The sequence below is a fragment of the Medicago truncatula genome, chromosome 8 (assembly GCF_003473485.1).
Source record: "Medicago truncatula cultivar Jemalong A17 chromosome 8, MtrunA17r5.0-ANR, whole genome shotgun sequence".
In the NCBI taxonomy this organism is placed as follows: domain Eukaryota; kingdom Viridiplantae; phylum Streptophyta; class Magnoliopsida; order Fabales; family Fabaceae; genus Medicago; species Medicago truncatula.
The window spans coordinates 19,614,929-19,637,138 of NC_053049.1; the positions used below are offsets into that span (position 1 = coordinate 19,614,929).

At 34.5% G+C, this 22,210-nt stretch overlaps 3 protein-coding genes and 1 non-coding gene across 4 annotated transcripts; 1 reads left to right on the top strand and 3 right to left on the bottom strand.

Moving 5' to 3' along the window:
• The first annotated feature begins 1,272 nt into the window (after nt 1-1,272).
• LOC25502341 (GRAS family protein RAD1) lies at nt 1,273-3,756 on the top strand. The gene has a single exon (XM_013589679.3). It carries the CDS (start codon nt 1,318-1,320, stop codon nt 3,007-3,009), a length of 1,692 nt encoding a protein of 563 aa, XP_013445133.2. The 5' UTR covers nt 1,273-1,317; the 3' UTR covers nt 3,010-3,756.
• A 304-nt stretch (nt 3,757-4,060) lies between these two features.
• LOC25502340 (uncharacterized) lies at nt 4,061-12,490 on the bottom strand. The gene is made up of 9 exons (XM_013589678.3): nt 12,278-12,490; nt 7,211-11,387; nt 7,051-7,131; nt 6,457-6,609; nt 6,136-6,299; nt 5,754-5,901; nt 5,546-5,668; nt 5,040-5,127; nt 4,061-4,556 (listed from the first exon to the last, which is right to left on the bottom strand). The coding sequence occupies exons 2-9, from the start codon at nt 11,264-11,266 to the stop codon at nt 4,363-4,365; spliced, it is 5,007 nt and encodes a 1,668-aa protein (XP_013445132.1). The 5' UTR covers nt 11,267-11,387; nt 12,278-12,490; the 3' UTR covers nt 4,061-4,362.
• A 3,766-nt stretch (nt 12,491-16,256) lies between these two features.
• On the bottom strand, nt 16,257-16,329 carry TRNAR-CCG (transfer RNA arginine (anticodon CCG)). The gene has a single exon. It is a non-coding gene; the product is annotated as a tRNA-Arg (tRNA).
• Nucleotides 16,330-17,574: 1,245 nt separating this feature from the next.
• Nucleotides 17,575-22,210, bottom strand: LOC25502338 (G-type lectin S-receptor-like serine/threonine-protein kinase CES101). Its single transcript, XM_013589677.3, has 8 exons — nt 21,980-22,210; nt 19,993-21,676; nt 19,664-19,771; nt 19,376-19,575; nt 19,052-19,262; nt 18,487-18,724; nt 18,238-18,388; nt 17,575-18,150 (listed from the first exon to the last, which is right to left on the bottom strand). Exons 2-8 carry the CDS (start codon nt 21,137-21,139, stop codon nt 17,806-17,808), a joined length of 2,400 nt encoding a protein of 799 aa, XP_013445131.1. The 5' UTR covers nt 21,140-21,676; nt 21,980-22,210; the 3' UTR covers nt 17,575-17,805.

Below are 22,210 nucleotides of genomic sequence, written 5' to 3' on the forward strand. Positions count from 1 at the left end.
AGAATATGAACCGTATCATATTTTTTTGGGTCATGTTTGGTAGCCTGCAATTATTTAAAAACAAAAATATTGGGTTTCAACCAATGAGTTGATACAAATGATTGGACCTTTGTACGTGTATTAGGTGTGATTTCAGCTCATTTTCAAAATTATCTTGTTAATAATAAATAGTGTATATACGTAAATTTTATTGTAAAATTGTGTCCATGTTGGTGGTTTTCCTTTGAATTGCTTAATATATGCTTCCATTATTCTTGATTTTGTTTATAAAAAATGAGTTTTCTTGCAAATAAGTGTCGGAACATTTTTACTTTTTAAAGTAAATCTTTAGTGCTGTTTTATTGATGGTTGATATTTAAGTCCCTTAATATCTACTATCATTTGTTCACGGGTTTGAAAGGGAAGGGAGAGAAGGACTAAGGAAAAAAAGGAAGGAGGAAGTGGCAGAGAAGAGATAAAGAACATTGGGAGATGAGGGTTTCGAGGGGTTCGTTTTTCTTCATAATACAAAATCCTACTAATTTGTGGGAACTCAAAAATTGTATTGAAAGAGAGTGTATATGAATTTTTTAAATTTAATATATGTTGTTATAATATTCTTAAATTAAAAAATATATTAATCATAAGTATTAATTTCATCACTTAAAAAAAAAAACACTCTTTTAAAAAATGTGAGTATATTTCCCACCCCCAAAACCCTCCCTTCATCTCCCCTCCCATCCTCTCGAAACTTCCAAACAAAGCCTAAGAGTGTGTTTGGATGGAGGATTTAGGAGGGGAAGGGAGGGGAGAGTTTACTTTTCTTTTTAAATTACGGACATTATAAAATGATTTTTAGAAAATTGAATTAACAACATGATAAATGATCATATAATACTTCAAAAACACTTAATTTATTTAAAAAAAATCATTTTATATTGTTCGTAATTTAAAAACAAAAACTGAGCTCTCCCCTCCCTTCCCTTCCTAAACCCTCAATCCAAACACACCATAAGTGTTTGGTGAAGTCCCATTTCGTGTGAAAAGCATCTGATAAATGAGATTAATCTTCCAAATAAATCTCAATTATCTCGTAGTGGAATGCAATGATATCTATTTAACAACAAAATAAAAAAAATAAAAGTAATTGATTTTAAGTTGGAAATTCTGTTGTGTTGTAATTAACTTGTGTGCATTAAATTATTAAATATTTACAATCAACCATTTCTCTAAGCCAATAGAATCTTGGTATTATTCTTTAATAATACCATTGCTGAGTATTGTATCTTATAATCATATTTAGAACCTCTATGTAGGAGAGTTAAATAGAAACTGCTTATGTGCAATATAGTGTTGTATAAGATCATAAAATCACTCAAATCCTCTCAATTCTTTTTCTTCTATATGGAAGACTTAAACATGTGGCTTTCCTTCTATATGAATGAAAGTGTTAACCTTGATTTCCCTATAAGAAGGTTTTGCCCTGCAAGAATGGAGCAAGATCAAGAAGGAGAGTGCCATGACCAAGAGACAATACTTGATGATGTTGAATTGTGTACTTTTGATACTACCACCACTTCTTGTTTATTACCTTCTTCGGAAGTCGATGACTTTGTTGATAGCTTCATCAACATGGATCAATATTCAGATCATGAGTCTCAAGAGAAGAATCATCAAAGTCAAAGTTTTGATCATAACTTTTTGGTGAATGATGATGTTTTTGGATATGATCCAACCACAATGGAGGATGAAGAATTAGAGATCTGCGAAAATACAACGATCACAATGGAAGACGAAGAAGTTGAAATGAATGGCAACTTTGGTGCTATTCCACAATCACAAGCCAGTCTCGGTATGAACCAAGGTCTTGACTTGGTCCATACGCTATTGGCTTGTGCCGAGGCCGTTGGTTGTAGAGACAACAATCAGGCGGATTTGTTACTTGGTAAAATTTTGGCTTTGTCGAGTTCTTCAGGAGATTCATTACAAAGAGTCTCCTTCTGTTTTGCGACGGCATTGAAGTGTAGGTTATCACTTTATCCACAAAATGTATTTTCAAATAGTACACTCACAACAAGTACTTCTAATGATGTTTCTTTGATTACTAGGGAGAATAAGTTGGAAGCTTTTCAGCTTCTTTACCAAACCACACCTTACATTACTTTCGGTTTCATGGCTGCAAATGAAGCTATATGTCAAGGATCAAAAGGAAAAAGCTCAATACATATAATTGATTTAGGAATGGAGCATGCTCTTCAATGGCCTTCGCTTATAAGGAGCCTCGCTTCGAGGCCTGAGGGACCTCCAAAGCTCAGGATAACAGGATTCAGTACGAATGAAGAAAACAACGCAAAACTTCGCGCTAGCATGAATTTGCATGTAGAGGAAGCACTCTCATTGGGAATAGTCCTTGAATTTCGCATAATATCAGAGCCGGCAACTCCTTCTCTTCTTACAATCGAAAACCTCGGCTTGAGAGAAGGTGAAGCTTTATTTGTTAATAGCATCTTGAAATTACACAAATATGTGAAAGAAAGTAGAGGCTATCTAAAATCAATTCTCCAATCAATCAAGAAGCTAAGTCCAATTGCACTCACTGTTGTAGAGCAAGACACAAACCACAATGGACCTTTCTTTCTTGGTAGGTTTCTAGAATCACTTCACTATTACTCAGCAATATTTGATTCTCTTGAGGCAAGTATGCCAAGAAATAGTCCAATTAGGATGAAAATAGAGAGAATACATTTTGCAGAAGAAATTTGTAACATTGTGGCTTGTGAGGGTCCTGATAGAATGGAGAGACATGAAAGAGTAGATCAATGGAGAAGACAATTAGGAAGAGCAGGATTTCAAGTAATGCCACTCAAGTGTACAAGTCAAGCTAGAATGATGCTTTCTGTTTATGATTGTGATGGATATACATTGTCATGTGAAAAGGGTTGCCTTTTACTTGGTTGGAAAGGAAGGCCTATTATGATGGCTTCTGCTTGGCAAGTGGCAAGTTTGTCATATACTGACAGAGCTTCTTAAGCTAAAAGGAAATGGTTTTGGTGCAGAAACTGCATCACCAACTTTTCAATCCCAACCATTTAAAGCTGATTTTGTTATTTCGTCATTTGAGCTGTCCGATCTCACTTTAACGATTGACATCGCTTTCTGAATGTGTTCTTTACAGCAGGGAATTCTAATTCAAGAAAAAGGGAGTAGAATGGTCATGCACTTATTCATTGCAGTAATTTGTTTCTTTTAACATTTAATTTAATTGAGTTAGTCATATTATTATACCTATAGGCTGTTTGGAACAGCGTTTAAATGCCATTTCTCGCGGCCTGAGGCAACTTTGAAGTGAAAATATAGAAGCTACAAAAGACAGCTTCACACAAAACGTGGTTTTCTTTGCTTTCTACCGCTTCAACAAACACACCTCTAGTCACATGCATATTCACTCAATTTAAGTGTATCATTTTTGGAAAAAAGTTGAGTTAGTCATAATTTCTGTTTGAACTTATTGACCATGTATTTCAGTCTCAAATTTCATAATGGTATTTGATAGGCTGTAAAAATAATCTAGAACCTCAAGAGAGAATGGTATTAGCAGTTTCCCAGAAATGTTTTTTAACTTTCAAGAATGACAAAATTACATATAGCATCATAGCACATCCAGTTTTCCATATTGGCATAATGGGGACTCTTGTCTCTCTGGATTGTTAAGTTTTTAGTCTAAATCTTTTGGCCTTATATGTACTGTCTCTATTATTGTCATTTCATGATTTTAATCTCATCAATTTAATTTTTCAGAATTTTAATCCCCTTATTTTTAAAACATACAATTTTGGTCCGCTTCAGTGACTAACAATTACCGTCTAATACGAGCATACCGTGATAATACGAGTAACATACAGAACCTACAAAATCGTTTGGTGCTGATGTGGCTGATACATGTCTGTTGGTCTCGTCATCAGTTCACTAGCATATCAAAATTATGGACCAAATTGACAACAATATTGAGACAAAGAAAGGGTTGTGGACTCGAAAAAAAAAAAAAAAATTACCAATTGTTGAATATTGATAGCAGTATTCCTGAAACAAATGAAGTAGCTTATCATTTTTTGCTGACTATCATATAAATAGAGATGTCAGAACAGAACTGATTAATCCATTACCCATAAGTATCAGACAATTTTGCACTTGTATTGAAGCATTGGTGTACAACAAGTACCTTGCCTAGCATAGTACTAGATTATTCCTGTGTATATCTGTTAGAAGAAAAAAAAATCAAAACCTATATACTAGCACCAGCCCTGGTATAACTAACTTCCTGGAGTACCACTAAAAAAAATTAAATGTTACATCATCAATAGCAATAATAATGCTATCTCTGATTCATTTAGATGGCTTGTTTCCCTGTGGCTTTGTTTCAGTAGCAGCTGCGGACATTATGCGCAAGCGACTTGCAATTTGTGTAAAGGAAGGCCTGGCTACAGGATTCGGAGCCCAACATTCCTCCATCAGTGTTTTCCATTCGAGATCGCAGTAGCTTGGGATGGCTGGCCGCAATGTGTTATTTACAATCCCACCTGCATGTAGAGTAAAATATTAATGACAACTAATACAAAATAAACCAATTGATTGACTTTTTTTTTTTTTTTCTGAAGGAAGATTGATTCCTTATGTTGACTTGATGGAATAGGAGAAATAATAAACAATGCTGCTTTTTATAGGATAATCTGATAAACCTAAAGAACTCCTACAGTGATATGTGCTCATTCCACACAAGTATCGGACCCTAATTTATGTTTATGTTCATTATTCTCCTCTTTTTCAAGCCAATTAAAGATGTAGAGACAAGGCTCTATTTTTGTTTCTTTATTTTCCCTCCATCTATTTTTTAAAGCAAAGTGATCGAAAAGAAAAATGAACACAGAAAGACTTTATTCTACAATCTAGTGTGCTGTTGCTATAAAGAGGTAAACCCATTTGAAGATGATACAAAAGACTAGATAGTTCATATAGCTCTTCAACAGAAAAAACAAAAGACAAACATGAGAACACAATCTTACCTATAATTCCACCATAGTGCATATTGGCATATGGCTCCTCACCAGTTAAAATTTCCCATAGAACTATGCCAAAGGAGAACACATCAACCTACAAGATCAAAATGCAAATTCAGCATTCAATGGTTGCAACCAGTCATTGGTTAGAGGTAAAGTCCAAATATAGCACATGTTTCATAAATTTTCTTCAGTAATAAAATGAAATATGAAAATTTTAATGTGTAAAATTAAAATTGGTCAAATGAACATATCTTTCCATAATTTGAGTAAATGAACATAATTAAAAATAAATCAAAAGTTATGAGTATTAGAGTTTTACTACTATATGAAATGAAGGAAATTCCAACATCAAGAAGAGACATCAATACAGCTCATTTCCTTAGTTAATTTTCAGTGTCATATGGCAAATTGGATAAAGTCATAAAAGATGGGTTTGAGAAAATTTCAAATTCCCTTGGTGGATATGGATTGGAGAAAACCATTTTACTAGAGATAACTTAAAATATTACCTTTTCTGAAACTTTGTTGCTGTTTCCATTCAGCAGCTCTGGTGCCATCCAAGGTAAAGTCCCCCGCACACCACCAGTAACCAAGGTATTTCGTTTAATTTTTGACAAACCAAAATCACCAACCTAGGAAAGAAATTTTATGTTTCTTATTAACATGCCAAAATTATGCCATATCAAATTGACAGAAGATTGCACCAGTATCAAATACCTTGCATATTGGCCGTAAAGGATCTTTCAAGTTCACAAGCAAATTGTCGCATTTTAAGTCGAAATGCACAATGTTTTTCGAGTGTAAATATTCCATTCCAAATGCTGCATCCATTGCAATTATCAGCTTTTTCCGATGATCAAGATACCTACAAAAATCATGTTCAGATTCATAAGCCGAACTAGCCAGTAAACAAGACATGATATTCATTACTTGAACATTCTTGCAGACAGAATACACTTTAGAAAAGTGATGCCTTTCATTCAAGAAATAATTCTATTATAAAAACTAGTTTTCATCAAATGTGATGCAATAGTAAACATTTTTCTTATAGTAATGCTACATGATAATAGAAATGAGAAGCTCATTTTAAATGCATTACTTATCCTTGCGAAGTAATACATGCTTAAGAGCACCATCCACCATGAATTCTGTAACAGTAGCCATCGTTCCTCCAGGCCCATCCTGTACCACACCGTAAAGTGCAACCACATTTGGATGGTGAAGCTTTGAAAGAATGTCAGCTTCTTGCCAGAACTCTAAAGTCTGAGAACAGATACAAATATAGTTTACTACCCTCGAAATATATGCTTATCATTATATAACTTTCTAACAACCACAACCATAAGAAGCATTCTCTATTTCTTTTTAAAGAAAAAGAAAACAGTATATGCTATCAAACAGACATGGAATGACAAGTTACCAGTCTCTCTTGCTCAGATATTGAACCCCTGAAGCAACTCTTCTTTATTCTTTTGATAGCAACATCTGTTCCTCTCCATTTTCCATGATACACAGTCCCAAATGTACCAGAACCTAGTTCCCTCAACTCTTCAAGATCATCATTCTTAATGACCTACCAATTGCACCAAAACAATAACATAAACAAGCTTAAGATATTTAGGTAAACATTCAAGCATGTTTTGTAAAATTTATCTTTAATCAGTTTTCAATGCAAACATAGGTTTTTTTGTTAATATAAACAACATATATTCCAGTAGTTGTATAATTGATACTTCTAAAGATAAATAGAAATATTCAGTATCTTCATAAAAATGTTTATACACACACACACACACACACACACAAAATATTTGAATATTGCCATAGCCCATACCCATGCCCTAGCCAATTGTTTATAAAAAAATTATATTTGTAAATCATATCTTATCTTACCCGTACCTGTGCAACATATGTTGTTAGCATATATATATCAATATATAAAACAATGTTCCATTTATGCAGAGAAGAAAACTAAATCAAATAAGAATGTTCAAGGGAAAGAATGAGACTTTACCTGCACAGTATTGATAGCAATTTCTCCTAAAGAAGAATCATGTGGAGATCGGTTACAGTTTTTGCTTTCATACTTGCCATCCTAAGTTAAAGCATAAGAACTATTGTCAGCGGAAAAACAAATCTAAAAGGATACTGAAAAAATTAAATTAAAATCATACCTCGTACTCAGACTCTGGTGCTCTTTGATTTTCCATCCTACCATCAAACTGCACACTTCCAGTATCACTAAGTTGGGATTGATCATAATTGGAATTCAGAACATGGGTTTCTGTTTCAATCCTTCTATGTAAGTCCTGATTTTCTTCACCAAAATTAAGGTGGGAATTCTCACAATCTACAGGAACTCTATCCGTTGTTTGAGGTGTAACATGATGTGAAAAACCAAGATGATCTTTATCAATAGGTGAGACATTGTCAAGGCCTTCTTGTGCCAGCTTTCCAAAATATGACCAACTTTTAGGTTCGTGATTTTCCATATTTACACTATAGCCTATTCCATCTGTGGATGGTGGATGCAGAATGGAGGGGTCTTCTTCAAGTATTGCTTTAGAATACATATCAGAAAGCATTTCACGGGGGAATCGATCATCGATGTCAATTAGAATGTCACCTTCTACTTGATTGGTAACATTTGCAGGAAAATCTTGAGAAACAACTTCGGTTATGTTCCCAGCTACAGAAACAGGTAGTTCTTGCACCACATGGCTATCATTAGATTCCTTCCTATAGGCCTCACCCCAATCAATCTCTGGAAGACTGGATGCTATAACATCAAGGCGCTCAACAGAGGAAACATGATGAACAGCAGGAAGATCTGATTTACCATTTTTAGTTTCGGTTTCATCACAAAAGGGTTTGATATGGTTATCTTTAGTTTCCACCTCTTTAACTCCTTCGTTACTCGCCAAGACATGCTTCAACTCGGGATCCATGTGCTCAGATAGGTTTAACTTCATCTCACTGTTTGTATCAAGCAACGGTTTATTCATTTGATCGTTGGCAAACCCGTTGTCAACAGTATGGTCATCTGCAGGAAAGGGTGTTGGTGAAATAGTTGGTTTCTTGACTGCATCTAACAGATTGCCATCATGCAAGTTGTCGCCAGATTCTGTTACTGGACCGACTGGCTTGATATCGGAAAGCAAACCTGACACATGAAAATGTGAGCTGTGTGTATCATCTGACTTTGAGGACTGATTCAGGACCTCTACTTGCTCCCTAGGAGTTCTTTCTGAACAGTAAACTCTTTTAGGAACTGGAGAAGGATGAAGACAAGTTAAATCGATTGCATTGGAGTAAGAATTAACATAATTAGGAACACATGAACTGCTAGATAAAGAGCCCTCTTCACAATCCTGGTGCTGAACTTTTTGTGTGGAAGGGAACGAAGGTAAATGCTCCTCAGGCATGGTAACTCCAACTGACAGACATGGGGACGGGGTTTCCAAGGATAGAACATTACCCTGGTCACTCCCTTGTTTGCCTGAATTATTATCACCTATTGTTTTCACCTGCGCTGAAGATACTTCAGATGTTTGTATATGTACTCCACTAGGTGGATAGTCTTTATTCAGAATCCCTGGTTGATTTTTCAAAAGATGAGGAGCCATAGAAATAGGAGTCTCTCCAACAACAGGGTTATGAGAGGGATGAAGGCCAAGGTGAACAGGATATTGACGACTGATTTCTGCAGCTTGCGTCATTTGGCCACCATTAGTCAACGAATTGGTTTCATAAGCATTTGAAGATGACCCTAGTACTTGCTGCGAAGACTGGGTAGCCAATGAAGTGTCAGATTTGTTAGTCGAGGGAGCATCCCTGACACCAACAGTCATTTGGTGAACAGGGGGATATTGACGACTAACTTCTGCAGCTTGCATCATTTGGTCACCATTAGTCAGCGGACCAGTTTCATGAGCAATTGAAGAAGTCATTTGGTCACCACTAGTCAGCGGACCGGTTTCATGAGCAATTGAAGACGTCCTTAATACTTGCTGTGAAGACTGATTAGCCAATGAAGTGTCAGATTTGTTAGTCAAAGGAGTATTCCTAACACCAACAGTCATTTGATGAACGGGACATTGACAATTAACTACTGCAGCTTGCGTCATTTGGTCATCATTAGTCTGCGGACCAGTTTCATGAGCAATTGAAGAAGTCATTTGGTCACTACTAGTCAGCGGACCGGTTTCATGAGCAATTGAAGACGTCCTTAATACTTTCTGTGAAGACTGGGTAGCCAATAAAGTGTCGGAATTGTTAGTCAAGGGAGTATTCCTGACATCAAGAGCCATTTGCTGAACAGGATATTGACGACTAACTTCTGCAGCTTGCGTTATTTGGCCGCCATTAGTCAGCTGATCAGTTTCACTAGCAATTGAAGACGTCCTTAATACTTGCTGTGAAGACTGGGTAACCAATGAAGTGTCAGATTTGTTGGTCAGGGGCGCATTCCTGACACCAACAGTCATTTGTTGAACAGGATATTGACGACTAGTTTCTGCAGTTTGAGTATTTTGGTCACCATTAGTCAGCGGACTGGTTTCATAAGCATTTGAAGACATTGTTAATATTTGCTGTGAAGACTGAGTACCCAATGAAGTGTCGGATTTGTTAGTCAAAGGAGTATTCCAGACATCAAGAGTCGTTTGCTGAACAGGATATTGACGGCTAACTTCTGCAGCTCGCGTCATTTGGCCACCATTAGTCAGCTGATCAGTTTCACGAGCAACTGAAGACGTCCTTAATACTTGCTGTGAAGACTGGGTAACCAATGAAGTGTCAGATTTGTTGGTCAAGGGAGCATTCCTGACACCAACAGTCATTTGTTGAACAGGATATTGACGACAGATTTCTGCATCATGCGTCATTTGGCCACCATTAGTATGCTGATCAGTTTCGTGAGAAATTGAAGACGTTATTAATACTTGCTGGGAAGACTGGGTAGCCAATGAAGTGTCGGATTTGTTAGTCACAGGAGTAATCCTGACATCAACAGTCATTTGGTGAACAGGATGTTTATAACTAAATTCTGCAGCTTGCGTCATTTGGTCACCATTAGGCAGCTGACCAGTTTCAAAAGCATTTGAAGACATTGTTGAGACTTGCTGTAAAGACTGGGTAGACAACAGAGTGTCAGATTTGTTAGTCAAGGGAGTATTCCTGACACCAATAGCTTGTACAGCTACACTGCTAGACTCTCTTATGATAGGTTTACTCTCAAATTCACTTACGTCATTTGCTGAAAAGCTGACACCAAGTGCAGTTGAGTTGTTTATTGATCCCAAGTCTATGCCATTAATAGCAACAACATACTGGACCTCAGAATTATTACTAATGCTGCGGAGAGCATTCTGAGCATCTTCCCAATCGTCCTCTGAGAACAAAAAAATCCTAAGTCTTTCCGGGGGTTCTCTATCTTCTATAAGGTTATACTCCTCCATCATATTCTGTAAATCCTCATCAGTTGTTACAGATACCAAAGCATCAAGTTCTTCCCCAGGAAGTTGATACTTTAGTACATGAACCAGATTGTAAATAAACACTGCTTTCTGACTAAGCTCCAGCCAAGATATGTCCTTTCTCAGACGAATAAGATGTGTTTTACCTCCGACATACCTTAATTTTCCATCCCTTGGCCTAGGTAATATTCTACCACCAAAGCTACATAGACATTTCATCATCATTGACGATCTTCTCTTTGAACCACCATAAGAAGCATACCCTCGCCCAAATTGACCATTCTCTTGATTCAACGGAGTTCTTGCTGTTGGTCGAGCTGACCCATATTTGCTTTGGTCTCCGTGTAACCATGTACGCTGTCTGTTGAACTCTGCTGAACCTTTCTCAACAGTTGAGAGCACAGAAACACCTGAACAATTCCCAAATCCTGAATGACTGATGCCTAAAACATCATTCAATTCCCTACCATTAAATGTAGAATTGGAATCACCGACATTTGAAAATACAGGGTTCTTTAGATTTACCCTGTCTCTAATAAATTCAAAAGCGAATTCCTCACCCGTTTGTATTGAATAATTCTGTACAGATTTAACATCTGATGTGCTGCTATGCTCAGATGGACTTGTATAAGTATTAGCATACATGCTGTCCAGATAGCTCTGCATTACTGACTGAGATCCAGGATGGACTTCCTCATTCCTTCGTTCCATGGCATTGCAATGAAGCTGTTCGTTAAATCTTGGTTGTTCCATCACACCATATTTTTTTCCTCACAACAGAATACAGAAATGTGAAGAATCAGAAAACTTTGAAAACCTCAAGAAATTCTACTGATTTTTCGTTTCACAAATCGCAACTTAACCGTATAATTTCCTGCAAACATAATGGAACAAAGGCAATAAGCTTGAGCAACATATCAATATGCAAATATAAAGAAATTAAGCATACACACTCTACAATGACATACCGGACCGTTACACATGATATTTTGTCAAATAACATAAAAAAAAATTGTGTTTTTGTTAAAATCATAAATAAAAAGGACAACCCGGTGCACTAAAGCTCCCGCATAGGCAGGGTCTGGGAAGGGGTCGCACCATTTTTAGTGTATTGTACGCAATAAACAAAAATTATGTTTCTGTAAAAATCATAAATCAGAAACAACTTCGAATTTCAGGAATTAATAACGAATTCTGTTACGATCATAAACAAATTCGAATTTCAAAAAGTAATAACTAATTTTGTTATGACATTTGTTCATAAACAACTTCGAATTTCAGGAATTAATAACAGATTTTGTTACAAAATTGATGCTTTACTCGATGACCTAATTCAGTGCTGCCAATGGCGGAGAGCCAAAATCCCGCCATACCGGCTGCTTTATGGCCCGTCAAATGGGACTATCCACCAAAATTGGGCACACGAAGAGCTCAAAATACCACAATGGATATCCCGCCATAACCGATATTTGACGACCCTAAACCCTAATTTAATTTGGGAATCATCATCACAACACAAAACTGAAAAATTTCTCACTAAATTCTGAATTAAATTACACACATTAAATATCAACATTCAATACAATATTCAATTTCATTCTCATAATAAAAAAAAATTCAAAATTATGATAAACCTAGGGTCATATCACTCTAAAAATTTGAACTTTTTGACATAAAAACAAAAACCCTAAACAACATTAATCAAAAAACGAAGAAAAAGAGTGCAGAATGTGTAAAATTAGAACAAAAAATGAATGTTTATACCTGAGAAGAGAATTTAGAAGTGAAAACGATGAATTGAGTGAAAGCGTTGAGAAGAGAATCTGTGTTATCTTTTGAAGAGAGGGATTGAAATGAAAATGACGGCACTTTGTGTTGAGTTTCTCTCTCTAGAAAATGGAATGAGGAAATTTGTTTGTTTGTTTGTTTGTTTCTCTCTCTAGAAATTGCTTGCTTCTTTGTGTTTGTTCTTTCTGCGCCGCTTTTCTTGTGCGATATAACTGCGTTGTATTTTAGTGATTTTTTTATTTTTTTATTTTTCAGATAGAAGAGAATGTATATGATATGTTACGGTCTTCTTTATTTTTTTTCTTTTTATATTAATCTCTTTAAAAAATATATATAAAATTCGGTCAAAAGAAAAATAAAATCTTACCAAAAATTATTTATGTTCTTTTGCACAATTTTTTATTTTGTAAATATTTTAAGAAGACCGATTTTGTTATTTTGTGAATATTTTAAGATAGACATAAAAATAAATTGTAGATTTTTTTTTAAAGAAATAATACATCTTATACCGAAAAATATTTGGGTGTTTTTAGGTTTAGTATATATTTTATTTTTTACTGTTTTTTAGGTTAAAATAAATTATTTAGATGAGAGAATAATAAATGAATGGTTAAAATTAACTATTTAGATGAGAGATAATGAATGGTTAGATATGAACAAAGACACGAATAACATCAAAGGGATCAACACCAATAACATATAAATAGATAAAGGGAAATGTTAACGAGTGTTGTGGGGCACTCTTTAAGGCTTTTAAAAGGTAATTTTTGTGGAATAATTTCTTCTTTTTGAATGCTTAAAAGTGTCTCGGAGGCAATCGTTAAAATGACTCATAAATGAATTCCACCACCACTAATAATTAGTTGAGAAATAATATTTGTACAACCACTTTGTGACAAATTTCTCTCTCATATTCACATTATATTTTTATTCTCTCTCTTCATTTTTCTCTCTCCATTGTTTTTAACCAATGAAAAGAGAGAAAAAAGAAATTGTCACAAAAATTATATTAAATAGTTGTTCAAATTTTATAATTTTTTGTTTCAAATTTTTGTGTTTCTCTTTCCAAAAGAAAAAAAATTGGAAATGATCATTTCCTTAAAAAAAAATGGAAATGATCAAAAAATTGAGATCTTACTATTAAAATGAGATCATGATTCTTGAGTTTGTCGTGGATGCTCCAAGCTTAATCTTATTTGACATGTGCGCTAAAACGTAACTTGATTACTTTTTTTTAAGGAACTTGATTACTTTTTTGTTTTTTATTCTCAACTAAAATATTTTTTATTTTTTGACGCAACTCAACTAATATAATCTTCAATTTTTCCACTTAATTGTTATTTTCTGTCGATATTCTTTTAAACTTCTAGGTTCTTTAAAAACGATTTATACTCTTCAATATCCGAATCATTTATAGGGGCGTATCTTTTTATTTTTGGGTGAAAACTTTTTTTTTTTTTTTTGAAGAGACAAAATTGAAACTTTATATTAACAACAAAAGCTTCGTTCCTTCCGCACAAGGAGTGCTAGAAGAAAACGACTATAATTACACAAAAGTTCAGTCAAAAGTAGCAGAGACCAAAAACCAAAAACAGCTAGTCTATACGCAAACAAAGCAGAGGACTAACAAACCAACTATGAACCCCGAAGACATGAACACGATTAGCTGCCTTCAACCACCAAAAGAAATGATTTTTAATCTTTTGGAACGGAGCATATTCCTAAGTTTCTTTTTTTTCTTTTTAAAGTGTGATTTTAGAGGGCAACTGCGGCACACATTTTTGGCTAAACTCGGGTGCTCTTCACTGCTAGGTATGACCATAGGGCAGGCTCTTTTGTTGAAGTTGGAAACTATGTTGAGGATTAACGTTCTAGACTGAGCCATCTTCCTAGTGTCCTTTTTTTCTTTTTCTACCCTTTACCATTCTACTGAAAAGAGTGTCTTAGACAATTCAATCTTAACTCATATAATTCATTAAATAGCTCTTTATACAAGGAACAACAAAATAAAAAATCTAAAATATGGTTTTAGTTCCTGTAATTTTTTTTTCAAAATATTTTGCAGGAACTATTTTTCTACAAAATGGATTCAATCATCATGAGTCACGTGTACAAATCATCACAAAAGTTGGGTCAGAGACCAAAATCAAAACGAGACATATTTGCAGGACTAAAAACTACAATTTTTTTTTACATAAACTACAAATAAAATCAGACATATTTGCAGGGACTAAAACAATATTTTAGTCAAATAAAAAACTTATCGACTATGGGCAACTATATTCATTCCACGACGAATAATCTTAACTCCAAAGTTATAATTAGACTCTACAAGCTCCTAATGATAGAAATAATATTACTACACTCAAATTCCCTGCAAAATGCGAGTGAACAAAATCGACTAGAATTTTTTTAATAACTTTCAAATACTACATTATGCAATCCCTACCATTGGACCCTATTTCATAGGCATCAACAATGCAAATGTCTCACCATCATGAATGAGCATCATCAGAGTCTTCAAATCAAAATAATCATAAACAAATTTTCCATTGGAATCTTGAATACAATACACAACTTGTTTTATTGGTTGACAGATTTAAACTAGTGTCAACATTACATTTCAACACACCGCTATCAGTCACTACAAGGAAACTTGAGAATTTGATCAAAATTTATGAGGAAACATGGTTTCTCGCTAAAATAAGGTTTTTCCGTGGAATAATTTCCTCGATATTCATATGTCAGGAATCTCTGCTAATACGTCTGCAAAATTAAACTATCATGCTTTTTTAGGTTAAATACCGAGGAAAAAGCTCCTCAAAAAACATGTTGTCTTTATTATATACTGTTTAGAAACGTGTTGTCAGTATTGACATCGATTACCGAGAACAAAGTTCCCCAGGAAGCATATATGATTGTTGTGAAGAATTAATTATTGGGTTAATAGTGTTTACCCCCTGTAATATAAGTCATTTTCGGTTTTTCCCTCAATAATTTTTTTTTATTTACCCCTTGTAATTTATTTTTTGAAGAAATTTTTGTTTTTGAATGACCTGTTAGACGGTATTCATTTTTTTACAGGGGGTAAATATAAAAAAAAAATTACAGCGGAAAAAACCGAAAATAACAGGGGGGTAAAACACCATTAATCCTTAATTATTTTACGGTAAAACTTTTACAAAGCCCAACTTTTGGTAGCTTGTATTAATTTCCATGAGCATTTTTCATAGGAAAGCTTTTAAGATATTACCTACCTCCCTCTTCAAGAACTTCTACCTGGATCTAATGAACAATATATTATCTCATCTAAACCTTGAGATAGCTTCTCCCTTAGGTCGGTTTCTCTTCTTTGTTTTCCTTCTGGGCTTGATTTTGTCATTATTTTAGGGTTTTAGTTTTCCTTCCCCCTCATATACATATTTTTTCCTTTTTTTTTTTTTTTTTTAATATATGAATATGATGGTGTGACTGGCAGAGGGCAAAAGTTCTTGGGGTTACAATTGAGTACGGATATCTAAGTGTATGTTTGGTTATGCGGTGAGTAGAATTGATTATGAGTGAACGTAAAGTGATTTACGTTTAGATGTATTTGTGTAAAAGTGAATTTGACCCAAACACGTCAAAATCAATTCTAAAACCTCTATAATCACTTTTGACCCCCAAAATTGAAACCAAAATATGTAAGTCTCTTTGATGTTTTAACACACTCTTAACTTACCAAAAAAACAATTATTAAAATTTAAAACTAAATTATTTGAAAACATGTTTTCGAGGAATAAAATTGAGTTCACCTTAAAAAAATAGTTCTGGGTCCACCTTAAATAACATGTTTCTTTAGGAGAATATAGTTTTGAATTTAAAAACCTAAACAATTATGAATTCCACTAAAAAAAAAATTATGAATTATAATAAATTCTCAAATTAATGCGAAAAAATAAAAGTAATAATAAAACGACCACGGTGGGACTCGAACCCACAATCTCCCGCTCCGGAGGCGAGCGCCTTATCCATTAGGCCACGCGGTCTTTTTGTTGTTGTCATGTAGTGACTACCAAATCTATATAAAACTTACTAAATAACCGTCTAATGCTTTTACTTCATTAAGATTTATACATAGAAAAATATTATGAGTTTTAACAACACACTGAATTTCAATTCAAATAGGAATACTCTATCCGGTCCTATCTATAAGAAAAATTTGACTTCTTAGATTTATTGAGTACTTGATGTATTTTGTCTAGAATATTGACCAAATACATTATTTATGCAATAGATTAAAAAAGTCAAATGTTTCTTATAAATAGAAATCCTGCCAAGGCCGGTCCCAAGCCTGGGTAAAAGGAGAGGGTTGTGTTAGGCCTCGACAGCCAACGTAAAACTTTGTTGAATCTCTATGACATAGATAGGCGACCCCACTTAGTGGGATAAGACTTGGTTGTTGTTGTTGTTTCTTATAAATAGAACGGAGCAATACTTTGACATCTTTATCTGCCAATTTCGCAGCTCTCGCTTAGCGAACAACCACATAATGCTCATTTTTCAGAAATGAATAGATTCACCAGGTGAACACGTCTTCACCTAAATTTAGTAGAAAGCATAATTTTTCAGTTTCAATTTCATTAGCATCATTATACATAAAATTATGAATTGCAGAAGTAAAATGTAAAATGATGGAAATTTGAGTTGCCACCCAATAAACATTTGTTTTACGTCATTAGCTCGACGCCATTTGATTTTCTTATCAAGATGGTTCTGATGATGATTTCCTGTTCATCCTCTAGTACAGACAATGCTTGTGGATCTCTGGAATAAGATGTATACCTCCAAATTTTGATCTTTAATTGTTAGTATGTTTTCATCGACGTTCATAATGATCCAAGTATTACAGGGGATGTATCATCCTCTTTCATTTCCACAACGATGCAGGCATCATCAATCCTCCAACAAAGGCTCTGACATGAGTCATATTCAAATTACATCACTGTTTTTTGTTTGTTGAATATTCAGTGCGTGATTATCCTTCATACATGCTAGGGATATAAAATTACTGCTTGATCCGAGATCAAGCAGAACCTTTTCGAACTATACACCACCTAGGGATTCTAGAAGTTGTTGAACTTGTTTTGATTAGGGTACAAAAACCAGTACAATGAGGGCCTGAACATAGCTCTCAGTGCATCACCTGCTTCACCTTTTCCTCATTTAAGGTGACAAAGTTTAGGTATATATTGGATCATCTCAACATGTAATTTCTCTCTCAAAATCATTACTATATAAATTATTCTGATTCACGTCTTGCATATCATTGTCGAAATTACTTGCATGTCTAAATAATACATGATAAATTGTGTAAATCAAAATTCAAATTTTCTAGAATATCCCTATTTCCTCTAAACATGATAAATCCACTCATATGTCTAATACATTCAATGTCTTCCCAAGGAATCAATGCTCGAGAAGGCAAAACAAATAAAGCATCGGTCCACCCATAGCACCATTGTTTAATCGATAAATTTTGTATTTTCTTCACTGGATCTATCTATACTTTGCTCATGTGAATGAGAGTTTTCATATGTGGAATCCACACCAACATCTTCGCCATATGTTTCTTCCTCAAAAACTCTTGTTCTACCATAGTATGCCGGTTTCTTAGGCAAAACATCGACTTTAATTTTGTTAGTTAACATTGCTATAACATTGGACATGGTGGGGCGATCATCTGCATTTTCTTCTACGCATAATAAACCAGCATGAACACATCTTAGCACCTCATCCTCAGAAAATGACTCATTTAGTAATGGATCCACCAACTCAAGAACCACACCTTCTTTCCATAGCTCCCATGCCTATGACATCAATGATTAGATTTCATGTCAAAACTCAGTCAACATCTATACATTGTTTAGAAGGAGTAGAGAGAATTGATCACATACATGTCCTACTAGGTTAAGTGGTCTGTCTTCACAGTAGAAACTATTGTTTTTTTCACCATTGATAATTTCAAGGAGCAGCACTCCAAAGCTGTACACATCAGACTTCGTAGAAAATACTCCTTCCATCGCATACTCTGGAGACATGTAACCACTGTATGAAACAAAAAATATTACCGACATTACACAATAGATTTAGTTTACACAATTCTCAGTAGAATTCAGATGCAAAAGAGAACACAAAAAACTCACTATGTCCCAACAATTCTATTGGTATTTGCTTTGGTTTCTTGTCTTGTGAACATTCTTGCCACACCAAAATCAGAAATTTTTGGGTTCATATTTTCATCAAGGAGAATATTACTAGCCTTCAAATCTCTGTGGATAATTCGGAGTCTTGAGTATTTGTGAAGGTAAAGTAATCCTTGAGCAATTCCTTCTATTATGCTAAAACGTTTGTTCCAATCTAGCAACTTTCTTCTGGTGGAATCTTCTCACACAAAAGAAAAAAATACAATGCCATGAGAAGAAGTATTAAAATAAATATAAAGAACCATCAAATATGTTAGATAGACAAAATAGGTAACATTACTTGTATATATTAATAACATTTAGTTCTCTACATCAAGAAACTTAAATTGCTCTTCTTAATATCAAGAAACTTAAATTACTCTTCTTAATATCAATTATCTGAAATGAAAGATTTATCATAATATAGAATATATAAGGAAACAGATGACATCCTCATTATTCTTTAGACACACTTAAATATTCCATAAACAAACCTTAAGAGACTGTAGCAATTAATATATCTCACCAAATAAAAAGAAGTCCAAGCTTTTGTTGGGCATATACTCATAGATCAATATACGCTCATGTTCATGAATGCAATGTCCGATTAGCCGAACAAGATTCGTATGCTGAAGCTTACTAATGAGTGTTAATTCATTTCTAAACTCAGTCATTCCTTGTCCAGAAGTTTTTGAAAGTTTCTTCACAGCTACTTCTTGCCCTGAAGGTAGAATTCCCTGAATTGAATATAAAAAAAAAATTAATAAAATGGATGAATGCATAATCTCAACTATTTAATCGTGCAGTTATGTGCAGTTATTTTATCACTGATAAACTAAAAAAGGGTCACCTTAAAAACAGGTTCAAAGCCACCTTGTCCTAACTTGTTTTCAGAAGAAAAGCCATTGGTGGCCACAATTATTGATGAATAGCTAAACACTTTTAAGTCATCTCCACTGCTGAAATTGCCTTCTAGATCATCGCTATCAGAGTCTCGCCTAGAACCTTCAAGATCTTGAATCTCAATCTGCATTCTTATTCGTTCATTCTCTGTTTATATATATAAAGGTGAAAAATGAAATATTAAGGGATTGTTACAATTAGGTACTAAATATAATATTTGATAAAACGTAAATACCTCGAAGCACATGTTTTCGTCTCATTAAAGCTCGGAGCAGAATGGAAAGGCCCATAAATAGCAGAAGAGTCCCCAATCCAGTGCAAATCAATAGCCACTTGTTCGATACTAAAACAAGGAACTGATTTGAGTTTCTATTTCAATGAATTACTTGTTTTGTTCTTATTACTACAAAAATGCAAAAATGTTCTTGTGATCAAATACAATAATTGTAGCTAATTTTAATAACCATTCCTTATTCACTTGCTCTTCTGGTAGGCCAGCTGCTAGTCAGTCATGGGAAAAATAATAATTGCAATATAGTACTAGTAGTTAAGAGATATACATACCTTTGTGACCAGTGTTCTTATCCAGAATGTAAAATGAGTCAAAACCAATGCCTGCAGCGTTAAAACCATTACTTGATACCAAGATTACACAACCAGTTCGATTATCATAAAAAGGTTTGAATCCAAAGCAGCTGCAGTTACTCCAGCACATATCTTGGCAATCACTTATGCCATAACTAGCATTTTCTATATTGTATAACATATCTTTATTACTGAATCCTAACTTGCTATCAAACATATCACCAGGATTCCTGCAAGCAGGTATCTCCACATCACGCCACTTTTGGCACCCTCCATTAGTGTTATACCCATAACATATATCAGCTCTTGCTATGTCAACTCCTCCTCTGTTTATCAGTTGCCCAGTTTCCAATAGAGTCCATATAGTAAGTTCTTCATTTGGAGTTTTATATGTGACCTCAAAATCTTTGACCTCAAATTCTTCTCCACGTATATTCTCAAATCTATTGTTTTTCATCAGTTTTCCACTTGTCCAATATACTTTTTCTCTATGCTTGATGACCAATTCTTTTATTGTGGGTTCCCACTCAAGCCTGAATGGACCAGAAGCTGGGATTGAACCACTAATGTATGAAACCAGTGACCAGTTTTCACCAGTTTTACGATTCACACCTAGTTTCATCTCAGGAAGCCAACTATCAGTTGGATGATCAAAACTTTGCCACAAAACAATGTTCTTCTCAATATCTTTCAACACAAAGTCACCTTTATCTAACAAGGTGGCAACAATAGTACTATTGTTTAAAGGTTGAGGTGAAGAATACAGGATTATTGGTTCACCGATTTTGGATTCTATTTTGAGCACACCAGAGTAGTCTAGTGATAGAACAGCTGAATTTTTGTCAACAAGTTGGTTTCTGTTAGCAATCCACACCACCCAAGTAGTACCTTTGGCAACTATGCTGAGATAAGTGAGATTTTCAGATTGCGTAGTTTGGTTAAAATTCATGCAATATCTACCTTGTTTAGAACACAAATCGGATGTGGCATTCAGTTTATCTCCTGGCTTCATACTATCAATATTTTCTGCTTTGACATAGATAGAAGTACTAGTAATCCACCAAAACAAGCTGAAGTGTGTGAAGAGAAGCAACAGTTGAGGTATCCCTTTTTCACTGCAAACCATGTTTAAATCACAGAATTAGTGCTTCAAAAGTGGAAAAATTTATTATGAAGTGAAGTTTTGGATTAGTAAAGATGGCAACTGTGTGTGGGAATGTGATGGCCAATCATCGGTCTTTAAAGGTGCTTTGGCATTCATTTTTCTAATCAAAAGAAGATCACACTGCTTTATCTCATAATAGTATAGTTTATTCAATTGACCCTCTTTAGACCCGTGCTTCTATTTTACAACAGTGATTAAACAGTATATTTGTTAAATTATTTAAAAAAATAAATAGGATAAATCAATTAGTCAAATAATCTATAAAAGATAATGGGAACCCAAACAATGAAAAATGAAAATTGCTTTCCTCCTCATGATGATGTTGTGTAGGGTCCACTATCTATGACGGACGCGTCTGGGACGACGACCCCTCCCCAATCCTACACTCGCCGCCGCGTCCCTTCCTAATAAAAGGGTGCGCAACCTGCCTCTCTGCCCGTGCACTCCTCGTCATCGTCTCCTTGCTGAGTCTCTGCCTGTTTGGGTTGCCAGACATATCTACGCAACATAAAACAATGCAAAAAATCAATTAATTTTTCATAGAGACATTTTATCAAACAGCTATAGCTCAACATAAAAATTATGAGGTTATTGTCTCATTCCAATCTCTAAATTACGACATTGCACTCAAACTTACTATAATCAACATTAACAATCCAATTTCTAAATAATTTCATCATTAACATGCAAAAAATCTAACAGTTTCATCAACCATAAAACCTAACATTTCACAACTTTCATAAAAAAAATTAAATATTTAAACAAAATAAAAAAAAGTGCAAAAGGATCATAAACACTTACTTGTAATTGAAGTGGAAGTTGAAGTTGATTTGGTTAAGTTTGATAAAATTTGAGTTTTTAAACACAATGTTAGAAGTTTCTGCATGTTCTGATGTAAAATAGGCGCGAGTTTCTGCCTGAGCAGAAGACCGGTTTTCATGAAAATTTAGTCAAAGATCTCTTATCATTACCCATCAATTCAGTCTGTTAATATGTACTTGGTCAAGACTGTTTTTTTTTTTTTTTTAGTTT